Source organism: Calonectris borealis, chromosome 9, assembly GCF_964195595.1.
Source record: "Calonectris borealis chromosome 9, bCalBor7.hap1.2, whole genome shotgun sequence".
NCBI classification, from domain to species: Eukaryota; Metazoa; Chordata; class Aves; order Procellariiformes; family Procellariidae; genus Calonectris; species Calonectris borealis.
This window is the reverse complement of record NC_134320.1, coordinates 3451999-3473825: the sequence shown is the minus strand read 5'-3', so window position 1 is coordinate 3473825 and position 21827 is coordinate 3451999. Positions and strand designations below refer to the sequence as shown.

The window sequence follows — 21827 nt, the reverse complement described above, 5'->3', positions numbered from 1 at the left end:
TTCTGTCAAAACGAGTGTGGGGTTTAGGTCTAATCCTGAACTGACAAAAAGAAAAGTTTTGCCACTGACCTCAACGGGAATTGTTTGAAACAACTCAGAGGACTTAAATTAAGGACTTAAGACAGGGAGAGCCTTGTGCTTCAATGCTTGCCCTTCACGCAGTCCCACCTTGTAAGAACAAGAAGCCAAACGATTAACAGTAGTCATTCACAAAACCAGCAAGACACGGCTGTATTTTTTGCAGCATTACTTGTCTGAGGTGTCTCTGTATCCAGTAACCCACATCAGGAGATCAGAGCGCCAGCCTACACAGATGAAATGCTTTCTATACTGATAACGTGCATGATTCTAGTAAAAAGTTAAGAACGATCACGTCAGATTTCAGCTGCTTTCAGAGTGCATCCCTTTTTCTCCTGCTCACTACATGAAACGCAGGAGTAGCCCATCCTTTCCTGAAGCTTAAGCCTCTTGCCCCATTTGGAAGTAGGGCCCTTGATACAACTAATTTCCTAATCTGGAAAACAAGATCCTATTAGCCAGACTGAAGGCAACTATCAACTGTACCCAGCTGTCAGGCTGGCAAGTGTCCTTTGGCACAGGGAGGCTCCAAACTGTGTTCGATACAGACAGAGGAAGAACAATACAACCTACTTTACAGCTGAGATCATGACATATTCTTAGGGGCAGTTATTCAGTGCAGCATGTCTGAAACAAGAATTTTGCTCCACTGGTATTTCTTTCCAATGCAGAAAAAGAACTGTATACAAGGTGAAAGCAAAATCATTCAAAACTATCTCTACAGCAACTAAAGAATCCCAAATACCAAAGTCCTCAACATCTGGATTTCTCTGTTTTCCATGTGTCTTCAGTATGTAAAAACTTCAGGGCACAGACTGTTTTTATTTGTATGTACTACAAAACTTTGAGCAGGGTGCCGAGGCCAAACAACAAATAACTGACTAAAGAAAGCACCAAATGCACAGAGAAGGAGAAAACAAAACGAAAAAGCATATGCGGAACTGACAGGCTATCTTTACATATGCTTACTAAGGAATTTTACAGGCAGTTGATCCCCAGGGACCAAGCAACCTCATCTAGTCACTGACTTTGGGTAAGCTGTGGCAAAAAAGACAGGACTAGATCTGCAATCACTTAAACGTGGCCAGAGAGTCTTGCCATGCTGGGGCAGGTACAAACCCGGAGTGCTGTACCTTGTTGTGGGTAAAACAGTTTTAGTAGCTGGTTCCATAAAAGCTCTTTGTGGTCATAAATACGGCACTAATAATTATTGAGAAATAAAATGAAATACAGTAAATCTGACAAAGAAACTACAGGAATAAATCTAACCAACCCCGTAGAATAAGACGTGAGAGGTCAAAAGGCTAGGGGTTAACAAGCTAATCCGAGAGCAACATCCTTCCACCAGACAGTGGTCACACCCTGCAAATTAACTCCAGGAAGCTTGGAGGGAAGAAATCTGGATCTGTAAAGCAATTCTAAGTATGGGACACGCAGAGAGCTATACAGTTCTATAGGGGAGCACAAGGAATTTACAGGTTGCGTAGTCCTGTTTGGGAATTCTACATTAAATGCACTTGGCTTTTGCAAAATTGAAAAATGCATTAATATTTCTTCCACTGGTATGAAAAGGACAAGCCATTATCTGAACTCACTGCAACAAAAGGACTCCAGAAGAGGGAAAAAAGAAAAGAAAATCAGAGGTCAGGCGCAGGAATCAAATGTCAAAATAGAAGCTAGGGCTGTGAGTCAACGATCCAGTAACAGAAGCCGAGCTCTCCACCGATGAAGGGGGTACTGTTTAGGCTTTTAGTGTACATTGTTTAATACCATTCTGTTTTAATAACCTGTGCTTTATAAACTGGGAGGCAGCGATGTCAGGTTACGGCACAGACCTCTACATAACCACATGGGAGAGCCTGCAAAATCTCCCCTAACGACCATCCTCCCTCTTTTCTAACCTCCAGCTCTGCTGTAGTAGTTGAACTCTGCATACCCAGTAAAAGACTGGGAGCAAGCTCAGCCGACAGCTCTCAGTACAGCCTCTCTGCAACTACTCAGACAAGCAGAACTCGGAGCAGCGTGCAGCGATCCGTCAGTAGTTTAGCTGAGATGTCACTGCAACAGGAAATGCAAGCTTATTCTCCGGATCAGCAGTGAAAAACAGGAGTTTGTATCAAATAAAGTACTGAAACCGGGCTTGAGTTAGAATCTGCCTTGGCACAGATAAGCAAATGTTGAAACACCTCATTCTTCGTTAGTTAATGCTGCAGCCAGTAAACAAAGAATAGGTCTTTGAACCAGCTTCTTTTCAATACCACGTTCAGCTGCTACTATTGTGAATGATTCTCTTCTAAAAGGGACGAGCACTGAAGTGAACAAATTAACAAAGAACAACAAATTTGAAAGCGCGCAGAAAGGTTGCACGTATATGGGAAAGGAAATAAAACATACCAGCATATCATCACGCAGTTCCCTAGTAAAACGAGCTCCGTTAGAGAGCTCGAAGCGAAGTACTTAAAATAGATGAATACTCTGGTCAGCTACTTAGAAGAGAGAATGAAAAACACACCAGTACACTCTGATTCAGGATGAGTTAGTAGCTGGACAACTCCTGGCACGCTAACTGCTTAAGCCCTCAGTATGCTTTCCATAGGCTGCAGGCATCCTTCCCAAACACATTTATCAAAAGAGGGGAATTGAGCATGAAGCTCAAGTCATCCCAGCAAACTATAACAAAGCTGGAAGATAAGGGCTCAGCTCCATCCACAGAGATAACCAAAGCCAACAAAGCAACAGTTTAAAAACTGCCTGAAAACTTTGGAATGGAGTAAAATTTTAAAGGGTACTAATTAAACATGAACTTTATACATTTAAGGACAAACATGAAAAATATGCTGTTATTTTCTCTACCATCTTAAATTACACATAGACAACTACATCCCTTCCTTAGGGCATTTCCCGCCCCCCACAAAAAATGTCAGAACACATGACCTGCTGTGAAACCTTCAGCTCCGAGATATGCCTGTCACACAGCTACTCACCAGCACCACAGAATCCCCTGTATGAACTCAGAAGCACACTGCTCTGCTGCTGAAACGCAGCAATACAACCTCATTGTGAATAAGAGTGTTGAACGCGGAACCCTCTAATGCTACAGCCTGTAACACTAGAGCTTAAATAACACTTCTATTCACTCAGAGAGAGCCATGCTATTACCAAAGAGCGCTGCTGCCCATCTAAGCCCACCCATCCCCTCCACCAGCAGGTAGAATGAGCCATGCACTTACCATAGCGGCACGTCAGGGCCATTTGATATAAGAGTATCAGGCCGGGAAGGCGCGATCGGTGCTATCGCAAGAGTAGCAAACGTAAGGGAAAGCACATCCAGAATACAGCTGCGGATCTCATCCTCGCAATCATAACCACCCCATCCTTCCCATACTGCTAAATGTCATGGAGATCTTGGCCAAGTAGGAAGGAAAAGCCAGCAGAAAGTACTGGTACGAGAACTTCAGGACATGGGAAAGTGAAATTTATACCTTGAGGAAGAAAACTGAATCCTTTCCCCTTGTGTCGAGGAGGCTGAGAGAACGACAGCTTCCTCCCACTGTGTCTGGATTCCCATCAACTCTGCTACTGAATTCTGCAAGGAGCCTTATTTGGTAGTGGCTGGTAGATGTAGGGCCAAATCCTGATCCTTTTACTCCAACTGGTATTCCAACGGGATTACACTGTTGAGAGCAGAAAGCAGCTTTTGGCCTTCGGCCATTTAATTAATACTTAAGGTATCTTAGAATTTATTTTTATCTCATCTGTAACAATTGTCATTATCAGATTTTCCATATTTATGTATTAAACAACCTGTGCTTTTAAGTTTTTTTTTCCTTACCCATTTAACATAGCTTTTAAAGGATACTCCAAAGTTTTCAATTTGTTTTTCCATTTTCCCTGTTTTAATGTCCTGCAAATACCTTTGACCATGCCAAGACAGCTTGATCAGCACCAGCAACAACAAGGAAGATTAGCACAGCCCTGGGAACACCGTTTTGCTAACTTTCAGCTAAACAGAACAGAAGGGGCTGGCGTGAGTTCCCAGAATACTGATTTTTAATAAAATTTCAGCGATAGATCTACACGTTCTAAAAGAGTGCTCTGACCTGCCTCAGCAGAGAGCAGTTTGAAAAGCAAGCACCACGCCCTCCCGCTTTCATCAGCCACACTTCTGTCTTCCAAGAACCAGCGAAGGCGGCTGTCCCACGGGTCAAGACATTACCCTGGAGCTCGCAACACCTGCCTCAGTTCCCAGCTCCCCTGGGGATGCCCCGCGTGATTTTGTGCATTTGATACAAGAAGTGTGTATCTCAATTCCCCGTATGGGAAATTGAGGTGGTATCACCTCTCCCCGCTAGAATATTACATGGCTAAATTTATTAAAACTCGCAAGACTCAAATACAATGTGCTTGATGCGAACATTATGCAATCGAGACAGCGTTTCCTTTTTCAAAAAAAGCAAACCACAACATCAGAATAGGTATCAGATGTAAAACTTTCCAACTTAGCAATGAGACTGTAAGGAAATAAAAAGATTTCCTCTAAACCCAAATGAAGTAATACCATATTAATCCATTACCTAACTCAGCAGTGGTAATCCTTTAGCCAGGCAAGCCACCTTTTTCCTCTCTGGGTGGAAGGAGGGCAGCGGGGTTTGGACCTCCTCCTCTGTATAACTGCTTTACTGTCCACGTATAGCCGAGGGACTGCAGACAGTAAGCGCCACACCCTATGGAAGCACTGGAGTGCTGCTGCGGAGGTGCAGCACTACTGCACCGGGCATGCACAATGAGCTCACTGCTTTCCGGAGTGTTTTACAAAAAGCTTGCGAGAAGGGACCATGAAAGATGGCAGCTGATGTGGATCACCGCTGCTGCCTCAGCTATTTGTCTGCCTGAAGCTGAACTGCCCCTGGATAATTGTCCCGCAGGGCTGCAGAACCAAACAGAAGCACCTTCCTTCTTCAAGAGACACTTACATAAATTCTTAGTGAAACAAGAAGCAATAACCACTTAGTGGGGGAAAAAGCAGGGAACAAATGGTTTAAGTGGAGAGTTAATAAAAATGTCTTTAAATAATGGTTTGTGCGTTTGAAACCTTGAAAAAACATATTCGAAGAGGAAGGTGCTTTTCACTTGGACAGTATTTTGCCCTGAAATTTCCGATACTGCTGTGACACTATCTAGTGTAAACCTTGAGCTTTGAAGGAAACAGGGAATACAAAAACCTCTCTTTATCTCACTTCTGCTTTCTCTTAAGTATACAGGTATATCTGCTATTTTAGAAAAAATCACATTGGATTTGTAAGTAAAGAAGGTAAAGTTATGCAGTGTCTTACATGGTATAGTGGATTTTCTAATCAGGTAATCTGGAGATAGACATTTTACAGTTTTCATTTATAGTTTTAATTTATAATCCAGTACTCCTCCAAAAGGAAAATATCAATGATTTTTTTGTAACAACAGGTTTTGGGTAGGGGGAAATACTCTAAATATTTAACTTAGTTTTATTTAAAAAAAGAAAAAACCCCTTTAATACCCATTTTATTTTGTCTCTAATTTTATTTGAGAGAACAATTACTAGCCTGGCAATGTACTTTTTAGCAATGTGGTTTAAGTAAATCCATGTTCTCAAAACATGCAAAAGTTTAATGTTAGCTCTTTAGTTCCTGGAACCTGAACTATAGTTAGAAGGAACGAGAAAAGCTACAAGTGTGTGTGGTTTTGTGCTTTGTTTTGTGTTTTTTTTTTTTTTTAAAAGGAAGTAACAGCTGTTGCTTTCACATAGCATCCAAAACTCTCCAGCAGCGAGGCAAACTTACAGTACACCAGTGGTAACACAGCACTGGGAGGCTTCCCAAATTTTGTCAGAACAGATGAATCTGAACAGCACGCAAAGCATAACGCAGATTGAATTAAGGGACAGAAACATTCTTACAGCCGTGTACCGTGGCCTAAAATCCTACCTTTTTCCTGAGTGTTCAGAGAAGGAACTAGTCTGTTCGTGGTGTTAATCCAATGAAACTCATGTCCTTAAAACCTGCGCTCAAGATGTTCAGTTTCAATTCAATCACAAGAACTTTGCTTTTGCATCAATTATCTCTCTTCTTAAGTGAAGAGTTCCCAGTTTCTACCTGGACTAAAGCATAGCCGCTACAATTTACAACATATGAAGCTCCTAAAACGTCTTCTTTTAGACACGCTGTTAGAATGCAGCATAACAAAACCAGACAGACATTTTAATATGTTTTAGCGGAAGATGCCACAGACAGAATATGAATTAAGCCATGAATTCCTGAAAATTCCCTCCTCATTTGTTGCATATTTCTTTTACATTGTCCCTTTACTGAAATGCATTGTTTCTTATCATAATACTTCTTTCAATACTTGTATCAAACTACTAAACTTCTCCATTTTCTCATCTAATCTCATCTCAGAAAACCTTAAAACATTTGCCCTCCAGAAATAAAAATAACACTTCTTTACCGATAAAAAAGACATTTTATCTATTAGGCAATACAAGAAGAAACAAAATGAGCTTTCTTCAGTTGCTCACGCTGCCTACCATATGTTTGAGAACTCAGTTTAGTCTGCTCTGGAAACCTGCACAAAAACCAGGAGAAACGTTTTGCTTCCTCCTGTTTTTTCTTGCCTGTACGCTTCAGGGTGGCTCCCAGACCTCAAAGCTACTAATCAGAAAGAGAATCACAACCTCCCATAGCGCAAAAGTTATCTATACCGCAGACTGCTACACAGCACAGAAATTGGAAACCTGCTAGTTCATAGTAGCGATACTGAACAAAGTCTGTCCGCCACAGCATAAAGCTTGGTACCAGTTAATTTATCCTGCTTTTCATTGTATAAATTAATCTGACATCTCTCTGCTACTGGAGCTAGACAGCTTCCAATATCCCAGAAAGTTTGGAAAGCTGCTCGCTCTGATTGCAACTCTGTTGAAATATATACTGCAAACTTGCCTTAAAAAGTTCAAGGCAACGATAAATGGTTATAAAACCTAAAATATTACAGAGAAAATGCTCATAAAAGTAAACAAAAGTTAGATTGAATTAGTCTAAACAAGAAGTCCTCCTGATGCCACCCAAGGACGTTGCTGAAATCCTGTCTGGTAAACAAACTGAGATCTCAACATACCAAAGCTGGCACGCTGGAAATCACACCTAACTGATGAATGAAATGAAAAGACGGCCTATTCATCCACTCTCCTGCTTTCTGAGGTTTGTAATGCGACGCTTGCAATGAAAGCTCAAGTGCAAAGAAGGGCAGTTTACTGTCAGAGCCCATAAAAGGCGCAGTGCTCCTGTTTCACGCCCTCATCTCCCAGGACCACTTCTGATATTACTGTGTCTTCATCCGCGCCAGGTGACAACTGAGATGATATTATCACTTCAGCTGATTCCAGCTGAGTCCTCAACACTGCTTAGAAGGTGGGAGCGAGGCTCATGTGTTGCCTCTCCTCACACACATCATCCTTCTCTTTATTTTATTTCATCTCTTTCCTAATTCCCATCCGTTCAAAAATACTTTATCTTAGTTGACCAGCAGCTTCTCTAGCTGCACCAATGCCAGCCTGAGACCAGGAGAGGGGCTAAAAGCAGTGTACTATGAAGCTTGATGCTGGTACAAGTCTGACAGGTCTCAAAATGGCTGATCAAGCACTCTATGCAGCCTCTACTTCTTTGCCAGCTGAGACAACAGCAGTTACACTACCAGCTACGCCTGATCATATGAGGTTTTCTTCTTTCCCCAGAATAATAATCATTAAGAGACTGCTAAACATACTTCTCTTACACCTTGTTCTCTTCCTCAAAAATTCTTTCTAGCTAAAAACAACTAAGTACATTAAAACATAGTACTTCACTTTCCAAACACTTAGCTTTTCGTTCCTCCTTCCCCTGCCCTGTATCTTCACAAGGGACACATTTTTCAGCTAAACAGATGTTAGCTATGATTTGCCTTCAGACGCTGCACGTCAAAGTCACAGTACCTATACACCCAACAATTCTATTTGCCCCACAGTATCACCACACCAACATATTTCAGTCAAATGCAGTTGGGCAACCTGTGGGCTCAGAAACAAGTTCAGTGAAGTTTTAGGGTCTTGTAAGCAAGCAGCTTTATTTTACAGCGTTTCTTGGTAAAACAGATGACAGGACCAGAGGAAGGAAAACATATCTTCAAAGTGTTTGTGACTGTAACAAACAAGTAAATTTAGAGGAACTCCACGGCTACAGCAGACTTTGCATTCAAGCTGTGATAACAGTAAGCTTCCATGGTGATTTAACTGTACTTACAGGCATGGTCTTGAGCTAACTACAGCAAAAGATGCGGTTAGAAGAGATTTATATCCTCAGGGCACAGTAAAAGTCTGCCTGCATCTCTTACTGTCACTCTGACGGACCTGTCCAACAGCTTCTACAGCTCACAGTATTCTGCTCTCTGTCATTCAACAGACAAATTCAAAATTAGGTCTGCCTTTGCAGAGGAAGCAAGCTTCTCAAAGTCTCATCAGAACTATGATTACTCACAAAGTTGTCTTTGCTCCTTGCCCTCAGGGCAAGGAAAAAGCACACACGCAGCAGCATGCAGAAAAGATGATGACGAAACAAAAAGACATCAACAAGCAACAGAACAAATCAATCCTTGATATCATAATACCTGGGCTTACTTGGAAAATTTGACACTGTTTAGTTGAAGGTCTTCTGCAGATTAACACACAGGAGGCTTAATAGCTGTAGACAATATCTGTTTATAATCCCTGTTCTTAACGTGTTTATGTTCCCGTAGTACAAGTGGCTGGTTTAGGCTTTTTCCAGCCATGCTGACGCAGGAAGTGATGTAAAACAGGACAAATGATTAAGTAAGGACATGGGGACATGTTCTGCTATATTCAAACGCAAGTAAAATCCAAAGCACCTTTTACCTTAGCATCTCTAACACCCTGCTGTAAGCAAGAGTTCCCACTCTAGCACTGAGAAAGCCAATGTCCTCACTCTTATCACAGACACCACCACGTAGATATTGAAGTCTGACTATGGCATCCTTCCTCCCCTCTCACATGGGACCCCAGCCACAAGTGGTACTAAGAAATCACAAGGTTCAGCCAATCTCCAGCAAGACAAATTTCTGAAATTCAGCACCCTGTGTTTGCGAAAAGATCTCAAAAAGGCTTATTTTTTTCATAGCAGATTAACAGACTAGATCAGGTCACCTGGTGCTACAGCACAGCTGAGATCTGCTTGATACACGGAACATCGACCCATTTAGAAGGCTTCACCGTTTCCTGTTGCGGCCGAAAGAACCATCTCACTCAGACAGCCCAGACCCTCAGTGTCTTAACTCTGAAGTGAGTGACAGTGTCAGCAGCACTTCACAGATGGAGGAAGCGGCCCCGCCATGCGTAATGAAGTGAGCACACGGTCCTCACGTACTTTGTCACGCGGGTTTTCGGAACTGGGACCAACGTAGCAAAACGATGACAAGCAGCAGAATGGTGATACGTTATGTGTTTGAAAGCAGGGCAAACTAGCCAGCAGAAAAAAAAGATTCCTATGAATAATGTTTCAGACACCGCGTCATGCAGAGACATTTACTTTCCTTCGCTATGAATACAAGATAAGGAACACTGAGCTAGCAGCATCGGCACTGAGCAAGCCTCCTGCATCCACGCAGCACCAACTGTGCTCGCCCATGCTTAGAGACAACAGGAAGGTGATGGCAGAAGAATAACTAACCTGGTATTTCGAAGCAGAAACATATCACACAACAATCCAAGAGTTATACAGGACTTTAATGGCTACAAAGAAAAATCATGCAGCTATAGTAAAAATAGTACAGAAGAGGGCAACTCCCTATGGGTGGTTCCTGGCCTAAGGCTGAAGGAAATCTTCGCATCTTCTCTTACAGTAACAATACAGAGGAACTACAGTTGTAGTTGTAGTTGCAGAATACTGTTACTGTCCCTAAAAATGGCATTATTGTTCCAGAACAAGACACAGAGGGGTAAAATCTTACTGGGCCAAGAGAATCAGGGTGGAAAGGACTGTTACCTGACGAGGTAGGCGAAGCAGTACAGAAAAAGCTGGGAACAAAGACCAACCAGCCGTAAGATCACTGTTTAACCAGACAGGAGGCTAAACATAGCTGTATGGCTATACAAAGGAAAAACAGCACAGTATAAGATGGGGAAAATTGGGATGCAACCATGAAAAGGATGGGAAGATGCTGAGGGAGGCACACACTGACTGTAGGGGATAATAGCAGGGGCTGCACCTTTCAGAGCACAGGGCTCTGAATATGAGACAATAACTCATGCCATGTTCAACAGGGCCACAGAAAGGGGGTTTAGGAAAGTGATAATGGGGGAGGACACAATATGACTGGGAGATACAACTGTGCAAGGGCCCTCAGGGAAGGCATAGAGAGGTGAGCAGGGAGCCCCTGGCAACTCTGGGGAAAAAAGGTGAGAAAAGGGGAGATACAGCTCCAGGGGGTGGGGAGGGACAGGATGGCCTTGGAGCTCCAATATCAGATAACAGGGGGCAGCGCTGGGGGGACAGGAGCTCAAATCTGACTTCCATGACTCCAAGAAAATATTACAGGGGGAGAGAGTAAGGAATGAGAGGCAAGACAGGGTCCTGCTGAGCCTGGGCACACTGATCACAGTTATGATAGAGAAGCTCCCCAGCAGGTCTGAACCTGGGCACTGGGAAGAAGGTGGTCTAAGCTGGGCTACCGGGGCGGGTGAATTGGGAAGGTTCCAACATGGCTTCAGAGAGGCGCTTTGGGGATGGTACCTGCTGGGTGAGGGCAATTCCAGGAGCCCCTAGGGACAATTAGGGGGTCGTTAGCAGACCCTGAAGGGCATTTAGGGGGCAGCTATTGACAGGCACTTGGGAAACAGTTTGTTACTGGGAATCTCTGAAGAGCATTTAGGGTTTTGCAAGTTCATGAAAAGCTGTTTGGGGGGGGGTGTTGTTAGCAGGTCAGTGAGGGGCAGTTTGGGGGTCGCCGGCACGTCCTGGAGGGGCGGTTTGGGGGGTGTGGGGGGGAATCTCCTGGAAGTCCCTAAGGGGCGGTTGGGGCGGAAATCGCCAAGTCCCTGAGGGGCGGTTTGGGGGGGGGTCACTGGCAAGTCCGTGAGGGGCGAGTTGGGGGGATCGCCGGCAAGTCGCTGGGGGGCGGTTTGGGGGATCGCCGGCAGGTCGCTGCCGAGCGGTGTGTGTGAGGTGGTCGCCGGCAGGTCCCTCAGGGCTGGCTGGGAGGGGGGGCCGTCGCCAGCAAGTCCCTGAGGAGCAGGGGGTGTGGGGGGGGAACTGCCGGCAGCTCCCTAAGGGGTGGGCTTGAGGGGTCCCTGGCAGGCCCCCGAGAGAGGTCTGAAGAGGGTCTTTGGCAACTCCCAGAGGGGCGGGCTGGGGTAACCGGCGGGCGCTCCCCGCGGCGGCACAGGCCGTGCCGGGCGGGAGGGGGAGGCGGCGGCGGCGCTGAGGGAGACGCGGAGGCAGAGCCGGCCGCAGCGCTGCCAGAGCCCGAGGCCCTGCCCGCGGCCCCCACCCGCCGCACGCACCTTCTGGCGGATTTGCCCGGACGTAGAGACTTTGCGGATGAGTTTCTGCGGGGAGCCTGGCTCCTGCTCCGGCTCGCTGTCCGACGATTCCTCCGCCGCGGCGCTGGCGGCGGCGACCGCCCCGGCCTGGGGCTGCGCGGCGCCCGCCGCCGCCATGCTGCACGGTGCGGGGCGGCGCGGCCAGCGCCCCCTCCCGCCGCGCGCCGCGCTCTGCAGCCGCGCGCCCGCCCGTCCCGCTGCTGCGGCGCCCCCTGGCGGCGGCCGCGCCCCGCGCCCGATGGCGCAGGTCGGAGGGGAACCGCTGAGGCGAGGCGGGGCGGGGCGGGCCAGGCCGCCTTCCCCGGCCCGGCCCGGCCCGGCCCACGCCCCCCCCCACCGCTCGCTGCGAACCGACACGAGCCCTCCCAGCCGAGCATCGTTCACACTGGCCGCTGCTCGGTCCAAGCACCCCCAGAGAAAAGGGCTCTGATGAGGCGAGCCCAAAAGCTTGAATCTCGGCCCCCATTCTTGCGGTCGTTTCCAGCACTCCAGTTGTTCTGCTGGATTTAATAAAACACTGTGGGTACAGCCTGGGGATCCTCCCCCCCCCAGGTAAGCCCTGTTGTACCGAGCTCCTTTGCACCTCCTCCATCTTACAGAGGGGCTTGCTGCTCCCTCAGCACCAAAGCAGGCTCCTGCTGCCAAACACCCCTTTTTTTTCCCCTACAGAAACACTCTTGCCAGACTCAGCCTTTCCCCACACCATTCCTCATGGGCTCCGTTAGCATGAGGTAACTCGGCCCTGCAGCACTTGTTTCTCTAACGCCTCATTAGCTGCAGCCACGGGACAGCACGGAGTGGTTCAGCTGGGGATTTCATGAAGGTGTACGAGGGGAAAGCATATGTCACCAAACCAGTCCCGCCAGCAGACAGCTAAAGCACAGAGGTCACATATTTGATAAAAGCAGCAGTTTCAGAGATGCTATCGCTACCAGAGCGCATCCCTCTCCCAGAGCTGCCAAGCTTTCTATAAATGGAGTCCCACCACATCAAAGGCACAGGGTCAGGAAATTGGATCGCTCTCCCCCAGCTGTAAATACGACTAGCAGGCTACAGGTCTGACTTGGAAGATCAACGTAACGTCAGAACCAGAAGAAAGGAAAGATAAAAGGCAAACAGTTCCAGCTAGAGACCTCTTTTCTGCTGACAGAGGTTAGCATCTGCTGACTGAAGGGCAGAGGAATGGGAGCTGAAGGAACCAGCAGAAAGCACTCACTCTCTGAGCAAGTGAGCAAATGTCCAGCATGGGCTAAACAAGCGGTCAATGTCTGAAAGTGCTTTCCTAAGCCCAGGCAAAAGAACAGATTTAATAACCATTTTGACTCCTCCCCATTGCACAGCACAGCGCACTGTGATTTTGTTACACGGCTTACAGAAGTCATCACCACAGATGAATTTGAGGCAGTGACAGAGGCACCTCACAAGGTTGACAATAAGAAAAAAAGGAAAAAAAAAAAAAGGAATCAGGCCTCTAGGTTTGCTAGTCCCATACTTACAGGTCCAGTAGCCAGGAATACTGAAGGAAACATCCCTGCGGAGGCTTCAAAGCCGCACTTTGAAGCAAGCCTGGAAGACTGTCCACCCTCCTCCTCTTAGCATCTTTAAAGGATTTCCTGAATACCAGCTCTCCAAGACCAGCATATTCACTACCAGCAATTTGCTCAACCTTACTGTATCAGTTCTTCTCAAGCCACCAAAAAATAGTAATAAAAATACCAGGGCAATCATTAGAAAAGCCTTCCCAGAAATCCAGGTGCAGATGCCTAACCCTCCCCAAAACCCAAAGTTGAAATCACACAGAAATTATACTGACCACAAACACCTGCAAACAGCCGCAGGGTTTCTTTAGCAGCAAAGCACACAATGCTTAGAAAGAGCAGAACAAACATCCTGCCTCTTGCAACTTCATGTAAGGTGAGACAGCTGTGACTAATGGAGCCAAACACACTGGCAGGTGGTATTAGGTGAGAGCACTGATGGCACTGTGAAATCAGCTGTGGTCTTAATTCATTGTTTTCAGCATCTTCATCAAGACCAGTTTACAGAAGCAAAAGAGGAGAAGGCTTTACTTCTAACCCAACCTATTTGTAAGTGTTAGAGGCCACACAGAAAGCTGTTTGGTTAAAGCCTTTGGACCATCTGTAAAAGTAGGGCTTGTAACCGTGATGGTGTCAATAAGAAAAAACAAACACGCAAGCAAGCCTCTGCTCAAAAAGCAAGGCCTGTATATAGAACGATTGTGCAGAAATGCCAGAGCACAGCCCACGCTTTTCTCCAAAGCAGGCTGCTTTGGCTTGTTACAGTTATCAAAAGCAACCTAAGCCAGAGAGTGGGCAAGCTCGGTTCGCGCAGCCTCTGCAGTCTGAGGCAGGATGGAAGTGCAACGCGCTTACAGCAGGCTTTCACCAGGAGCCCCACTCCCGCTGGGAGGAAACAGACATCTCAAAAAAGTCTCCCTCATTTTCTTCTCTCTTAAAAGCACATCATTGTTAACTAAGATGTAAGTGGGAAGCTCTTAATTCCATTTTCCAGTGCGTAGAGTGGGAAATGTAAGTTTATATTAATGAATGTAGGCCCTGCATTCAGACTTTCCAGGAGAACTTAAACCAGAGACATTGAAATGCAGATTTAGAGCAAAAATGAGAAAAAGAAAACACCAGACATTTTACATGCAAAATGTAATTAGCTGATGCAACTCATTTCAGCCAAAATATAAGTGAGATTCAGGAAAGGATTAGACATTTACATGGATAATGAGAATATCCGGATCCACAAGAGAGAACAAAGTTTGCACAACACAATCTCATTTCTTAGAGCATAAACCGACCTCTGGCAGATGGATATTGGAAAAGGCTCCTCAGGGCAAGCTGCCCCATAATTTCCTCCTTAATTTTACTGTACCCTCTTTTGAAGCACTGTTGCATACAGGAAACTAGATTAAATATAGGATCAGTCTGGACTAGCAGTTCTGTTTGGGGTTGTATATAGGGAGCTTTGTTAAGTAATTCATGGACAATGCACATTTCTCATCTTTAATAACCTGGTTGTTTAATAACCTGGTTGTTAAGAATATTGCTAGAAAGCTAACATTGTATCTCAGCATTATACCTGCTGTGGAAGATGACTTGCAAGACATTTAATGGTACAGAAGGTGGGGACAGTGCAAGCACTGAGAATATTCACTAGATGAGTTTGATAAAGCCTAAACGCAAAAGCAACGAAAAGGAAATAAAATCAGTTTTGTACAGTCCGCTGAGAAACTTCAATGAATCATCAAAGGCTGCAAGCCAGCCTTTCAATCTAGGACTTGGTTCACTAGCATTTCAAAGTCAGAGACTCTTTGACACCGAGTAAGTCTAGGCAGTCTGCACAAACCATCATTTAAGCTCCCATCAGTGGTGAAAGCAACCAACCTTTTTATTAGGTAGACCTGAAAGCAGAAGTCATGGCATGGCAGCCTTCCTGTCCTCCTCTGGTAGCTCAAGTAAGCATCAGGTTTTGAGTTTGCTACATTTTTCTAGAGCTGAAACTTTTAACAAGCACTAGAGATTCCTGATTTTATGTCCACTGATCTCAGGGTTGATCCCTGGAAGACCATGCATGCACTGAGAACATGCAGTTTACTAGAAACCTAGGTCCTAAATTTCTAATCGATGCCAGACTACATAGCTTCTCTGGCAGCTTGTTCTTTTAGTCACTCATCAGTTGAGGACATATTCTTGTCTTCATCATGAAGCGTATCTTTTAGCTGGTGACGAGCGAACTCCTCAAATACCAGCTCTGCTTCACTGAAACGGAAGAAACACAGGTCTTTCAAAATGATGTTAGCAATTTTTTTATACCAGCAGACTAAAGGCAACATATAGGAGGAGGAAAAGAAGCCCGGAGCAGACTCTGGTAATGTTTCCTTTGTCTTCAAAGGATTTGGATCACATTCCCACAGGCACCATCCTCACCGGTGGTATGCTAGCTAGTATGAAAAGCAGTTGACTGAGCAAGTCGGGACACAAACTGAGGAGGTTTTCATCTGTACCGAATGATGTCCATTCCAGCTAAATATTTATCAGCTAGCTGAATAGTCTGCAGCCTGAAAGGGTCTTTGTCTAGAAATAAAATGTGAAACCTTTAATCCTTACTCCTTCTGTACTAAAATAGGGGCACATGGTCAAACCTATTGAGTTCCTGAAACTTAGAGCTACAGAGCATCAGCTGACCACAAACACATCCCTCCCTCCAACTGTGAGGCAAAACATGTTCTCTTAAACTAGTTTTACATGGTCAGTCATTGCTATTCAACTGATAGCAGTAATTTGTCAAGCCACAGTAACTTACTCACTTTGGATTTAAGCTCGTACTCTGTGAGCCCTACAGATTTTTGTGCAATTTTGAGGAGTTTTCAAAGAGTCAATGCACAACTGCAGCTAGAATGTGAAATAGCATTAAAAGAAACTTACCCATCCTTCTCTGCAGTCATCAGCATGCAGTAAAGGAGGAAAAAAGACACACCAAGTAGTTAGAACAGTGGATGCTAAAACCTGCAAAAATTTATAAACTGACAAGACAAAACAGTAACAAGCAGTAGGATTTGCAGCAATATACGGAGAATTCCAGAAAGTCTCCAGATGTGCGTACATGCACCTGATAAAGCAAAACTGGATCTCCCGAACGAAAAAGCACTCCAGCAACGTTGCCCAAGACATCGGAAGGGCTGAGAAACACAGACAGATTTTCCCATTTATGCTTGCTAGCGGTCACAGCTGTGAGAGACATCTGTGCACACACTTCTACTCAGAGATGACAGTGCTGGCGTGACATGATGTTAGTCTTAATTGGTCTGTCGCTGTAATCTGATGAGAAGACGATGTTCTTGTTCAATAAACATGAAGGTATTAAAATCAAACGAGGTCAGAATACAGAAAGGCCTGGGTGGTCTCTCATTAGATAGTTTATGAACTTGAGGCGATACTCCTGATTTCATCCATGCCTAAATATAATCCCGAGACCTTTGGCACTTGTGTTTCTTTAATGGGATCTTTGCTAACCACACCATAACAAATCCTGCTTGCTAGCGGGATTCCTTGGAAGCTGTTTCAGCACAGGCTAAAACAAGCAGAACAGACTGTGTTGCAGTGGTGAAATGGGGGCAGGGATTTTTTTATTCTCACAGTTACTTTAGCTTTAACACGTAACAGTTGCTTCACTGGCTTACTCCTCATGTGTTTAAGTCAGGGAGCAAAGCGCGCCTAGGCCATCATTCTACAGAAGTTGTCAGGGATCTGGGATGCTTCAGTGACTAGATAACTCCCTACCTGGAGAATTCCCACCCACAACGCACGCTGAAATCAAGGGCCACAAGTGGTGACTAGCACTGCTGGAAAAGTCAGCATTAAAAGTGTGCCAAATAGGGCCACTCTAGCCAAAATGCCTCAAAGGATGGATCATGTAAAGACATTCATGACGGTGTCGATCCAGACTCGGAAAGGATGGTTTCCTCTACTCACAGAAGCCAAGATGAAGTCTGGAAAGTCTCAGGGCATGCATGCTTGATTGAAATGGATTTAAAATTAAATATTTAGAACCTTAAAAATTTCCAACACATAAAGCATCCTTCTCATTTCATTTTTCCTCCAATTTTTATCCTTTAAATAGCCTGCTCTCTTTCCCCTCTTTGAAGTATGTTCATTACTATGGGAACAGTGACATCAATGATGTGGGTGAAGCTGGGTGATACCCACCAATGCGGTTTGAAGCCAATTTTACAAAACGGGTTGAGGGGGGAAAATAGGTATTGTTTCAATTGGGCATATACTTTACTGTCAGATAAATGCTTATTGAATCAATACATAGGGTAGTGTGGCAGTTGCGTAATGCTTATCAAATACCTCAGATGTAAGATTACATTCAAAGATGCGTTACTTTACCTTCAGGCTGCTATACTAACATGTAGCTTGTTAAATGCCTACGTTAGCACCCTGACAGGAGTTAGGGCCACTCCACATAGTTATCTTGCTGTCCTGTGCCTTATTTAACATTATAACATTGAAAAATTCTCAGGAACCTGAAAATGGGTAGACTTTGTCTTTTTTTAACTGGCATCTCCCAGCAATTGTTTTGAGGGTTGGGATGGGAGGGGGCTGTGTTCAAGGATCAACGAAGCTCCCAAATGTCATCATACTCTCTGCAGAGGGTTTTCTGTAAGCTTTTATTATGCAGCCACAGAAATGATTCCATATAATTAAAGTTGTGGCATATGGTAATTTTCATTATAAGCTTGCTTTTAACCTCTCTTAACTTTACAGGGGGGAAAAAAGGGAGTAGGCTGTGTTATTTTTCAAGACATTAAAGTGCTAAAAATTCACTAATTTCTGAAAGTTACAATACCAACACAGGGCAGGTATAGCTTTAATATTAAAGGGACAAAGCGTTTATGGGTTTCTTGAAACCAGCCCTTTCGTGCAAGTTTAACAAGGGAGCAGATAAATGACCATTTGTTGAGCAAGAGCCAAAACAAAGGCCAGTGTCCAAGACATAGGCCCACAAAACGTAAAACATCAGGAGAAAGGCAGGAAAACCCCAGACCAAAGAACTCATGCTGAGACCACAGCCTTGAGAAAAACCCAGCAGGAGCTTCTGGGCTAACTGCTGACTGGGAAAGGTCTTGGAAGCATGAAGAGACAAAGCCCAGTTTGAATCTATCTTTAAAAGAAACAGATCTCTATCCATTTTTGTCAACAGGCGGAAGACAGACTGCCAATGCGACAGGAGCTGCTTCGCCTAAAAATAACAACCTGTGAACCACATGGGTCCAAAACCAGTTGGAAAACCAGCACACATGAAACATGCAAACGCTGGCCTACAAGTCCAAGACAAGGAAGCTATAAATAAACATGGGAAAGGAAAGGTAGCAAGCCATTCCTTTTCTGTCTCCTCCAGGCACAGAAAAGAAGGAACAATCTGCAATAGCCATGCACTCTGACAGACCTGCTTTTTACTGAGTGATGAATGCTTCAGAGCTCGCTCACAGACACATAAAAAGGGCAAAGCAATCTGCTGTGAAATAAAGCACACAGCAGTTGATCACACTTGCCCCAGTTGGGCCCTAAAAAACTTAAACTATATTCTTGAGCAGCTTATCTTTCTGAGGTTCTCTACACTCAAATCAGTCCTGTATGATTAAATATACTGATGCTACACATGTTTTATTTACTTTTGCCATAAATCATCTTGGCTAGAGAAGGGAAAAGGATATTACTCCACTGCAAGGAATAAATCATAATATATGGCATTTTTTAATCCCACTTTAGCTTTGACTCTGTAAGATGGTTGCTTTGACTTCTTTCCTTTCTCCCAGCTGTGTTTTAAGATGAAGTGACAGTCAAGTAAGCAGGGAGGTGCAATAGGCAAACTGGTTACTACTGACTCATCAGTAAAAACAAAAGGGAACAGAAAAAGAAGATAAGGAGTGATCTCAAAATTCCCTGTGCATGCACCCCTGCCTACACCCACTGCAGAGGCTGCCGAACAAGCCAACAAAGAAAAATTCCATCTTGTGGGGCCTTTGAGAGTCTAAACACTGTTGAAGCTCCATCTCTACAATTAAGTCTTGATTCGCTTGATTCCAAATTAGATGTTATTTCACTAATGAAACACATCTTATTTTTCAGAGTTTATGAACTAAGGTGGTAGAATAAAAATTTAAAAAGCATGAACTCACAACTGGGAAGAGTGATTAGGCACAGGGCATGGAAAACTACCAGCCAATAAAGCCGAAAAGAGTTTTAGTTTACCAGCTTCATATAGAAGGCTGTTTTATTCCCTGTAATGAGCTCAGACACCACATTCCAGCACAGTTTTCAATGTCAGCTATGCAGGCTTCAGAGGAATTTTCTGTTGTGTTGCAGTATCTTTTTTTAAGAGAAAGCATTTATTTCTCGAGTTAACCATTTGTGGGGCTTTCCTATGGGATAAGCTCCTGAAACTACCTGTATTTTTTTCAATCTGTGAGAAACTTGCAATTTCCATCTGTACAAAATACATGAACCATAGCTGTCTTTTGACAGCAAGCTCCTAGACTTTGATGTAGCAAACAATACGTGGGCTGTGCCTTTGGTGAGAGGATGTGTTGGGGGAAGCGATCTGAAAAATATTGCAGTTCTCCATTTCCCTTGTAAAGTCTTCTGCCCACATCCTTTTGAGCATACGATATAAAGGAATATATCAGCCGTCCTTTGAAATGATCTCAGAAGGGAGAACTGACTGACTTCCATTTTTCCTCATATTACAAATGCTTCTGCCTAAAGCTATAAGTAATAAAGAGGGGGTTGCGGCATTATTAACACTGAAAAATGTCATATAAAAAAATTCACACCGTTCTAAAAATGTAAAAGTCTTTACAGCTGCCTAAGCCTTTGGATGATCCTTGTTTGACGTTTTCAAGCTTTTCTCCGCATCCGTGAAAGCTCCAGACTTTGGCAGCCCCGAGCTGCCCCAGCAGCACCTCTGCCCTGCGCGGCTCCCCGCGGACACTAGATGGCCCTCACCAGTCACCGCTCCTGGGGCCACTAGTGCCCGTCCCAGCCCCTCACCAAGCTCCTGGGCCGGGGATCCCTGCAGGGAAGTCTGAGGGAAATGCTTCGGTATGTAGAAGTTACCAGAAGAGACAGAAGACCCTTGGCAAAGCGGCTCTCCCACAGCGAGTCACCCGTTTGAGATCGTGATCAAGTGTGCAGCAATGTCAGTGTTTTGCTGGCAGAGCTTTGCTGGCCTGCAGCATGAAAGGGAAGCCCGCAGCACGGGCACAGCTATGCCAACAAAAGCATTGGCTTCACAGCAGCTTCTCCAAGGTGATCCAACCTTGTTAGTCCTATGGACCAACCCTGAGGACCCAGTCTGCACCCCACAGGCTAGCTGGAGGCAGCTTTGGGCTGCATGCTGCTGTGGGGCGTCCTGCGCTACCCCTCGGTGATGTGGCTGTCTCCGGTGCAGCCACAGCAGAAGGGGGTGAGAGGGGAATAGGCCTTGTGGATTTGTCCTGAAGGAGCTTCCTAGACTCGCTGCACTACTCTGGTGGGGGTGTAGCATGGAAGAACATGCGTGAGCCTGTGCCGTGTCTGTGCTGAGAGGCCCTGCTGGCACAGCTCACAGCAGGGGTTTTCCCAGTGGAAATGAGAGTTTCCTATGGTGCAATTCTCAGAGAAGAGTGACGAAACCTACCTTTGCCCACTCCAGCACATCCATAATTAGCAAATACTGATTCCCAACCAGAGCAAGAGAGTGTGGAGAGGATCACCAGTCTCTCTTCTCATCACTCACATTTGATTCCTCCAACAATTTCACACAGTAAGGACTGAAGTCACCCCTCTCTAATGCTTCCAGTATAGAACATGGCATCTATCTTGGGATAACTCCTTTCATAGCCTCCTCCATCTTCTTCCAGTGGTCATGTTCTTAGATATAGCAGCTTTAGGTAAGTTTGGGCCCAAAGAAAAAAGAAAGAAAAAGAAAAGCAGTGCAGAAGCAGCCATAGCTTTTTGTTTGAAGCCCATGCAACTTTGTCTAAATACAGAGGGCAGGGCAAGATGACTCATCTATAACAGCTCCAACATCGAAAAGATGGCATCGTGTTTTGTGTTCAATAGCCGCTTCAGATGCTGTGCGGGAGCTGCTGATTTAGTGCAAGCACCTTGCAGTTTCTGTATGTGCACATTGGAGAACAGAGCGAGCCAGGGCCTGAGGAAGCGGGAGGAGGACACAGATGCTCACGACAGCCTGCAGTTTTGGCATCTGATCCCAAGCCTCGACATGCCTGGGGAAGGCTAGCTCCTTACACTGCTTTAAAGTTCCCACACTTCCATTTACTGACCTGACTCTGAAGAGCCATTCCTCTCAGATACCCACTGAACATGAAGGCCCCATCACAGACAACGTGGCTAATGCCACATGAAGATAACGGGTACTCTAAAATCATGAACAGTTTTACCACCTCTTAACTTTGCTTAGAACTATTTTGCTTCTTACAATGCTCATGTGACAGATTCTTGTTTGCTATATTGGAATCCAGCTGGGAATTGTTGACAGCTTCATTCAGGACATTTTGCACAGTTGTCATGAGACTTAAATGTGGAGTCCTTCC

General features: G+C 45.0%; 1 protein-coding gene across 6 annotated transcripts in view; it reads right to left on the bottom strand.

Annotated features, from left to right (window-relative positions):
• The window catches only part of DGKD (diacylglycerol kinase delta), a 72817-nt gene that overhangs the window by 50201 nt on the left and 789 nt on the right, over positions 1 to 21827 (bottom strand). For 3 of the 6 annotated variants that reach the window (XR_012674805.1, XM_075158004.1, XM_075158005.1), the window contains exon 1: positions 11657 to 11822. The exons of 1 other annotated variant lie outside the window; for it this stretch is intronic. Coding sequence is in view for 2 of the 5 variants with exons in the window: in XM_075158004.1 (XP_075014105.1) it covers positions 11657 to 11812 (156 nt within the window). In the remaining 3 variants the exon portion in view is untranslated. Of the gene's footprint in view, positions 1 to 11656; positions 11824 to 15108; positions 15394 to 21827 lie in introns of those variants that run through there. 2 more of the 6 variants (XR_012674806.1, XM_075158006.1) reach the window with 2 other exon arrangements.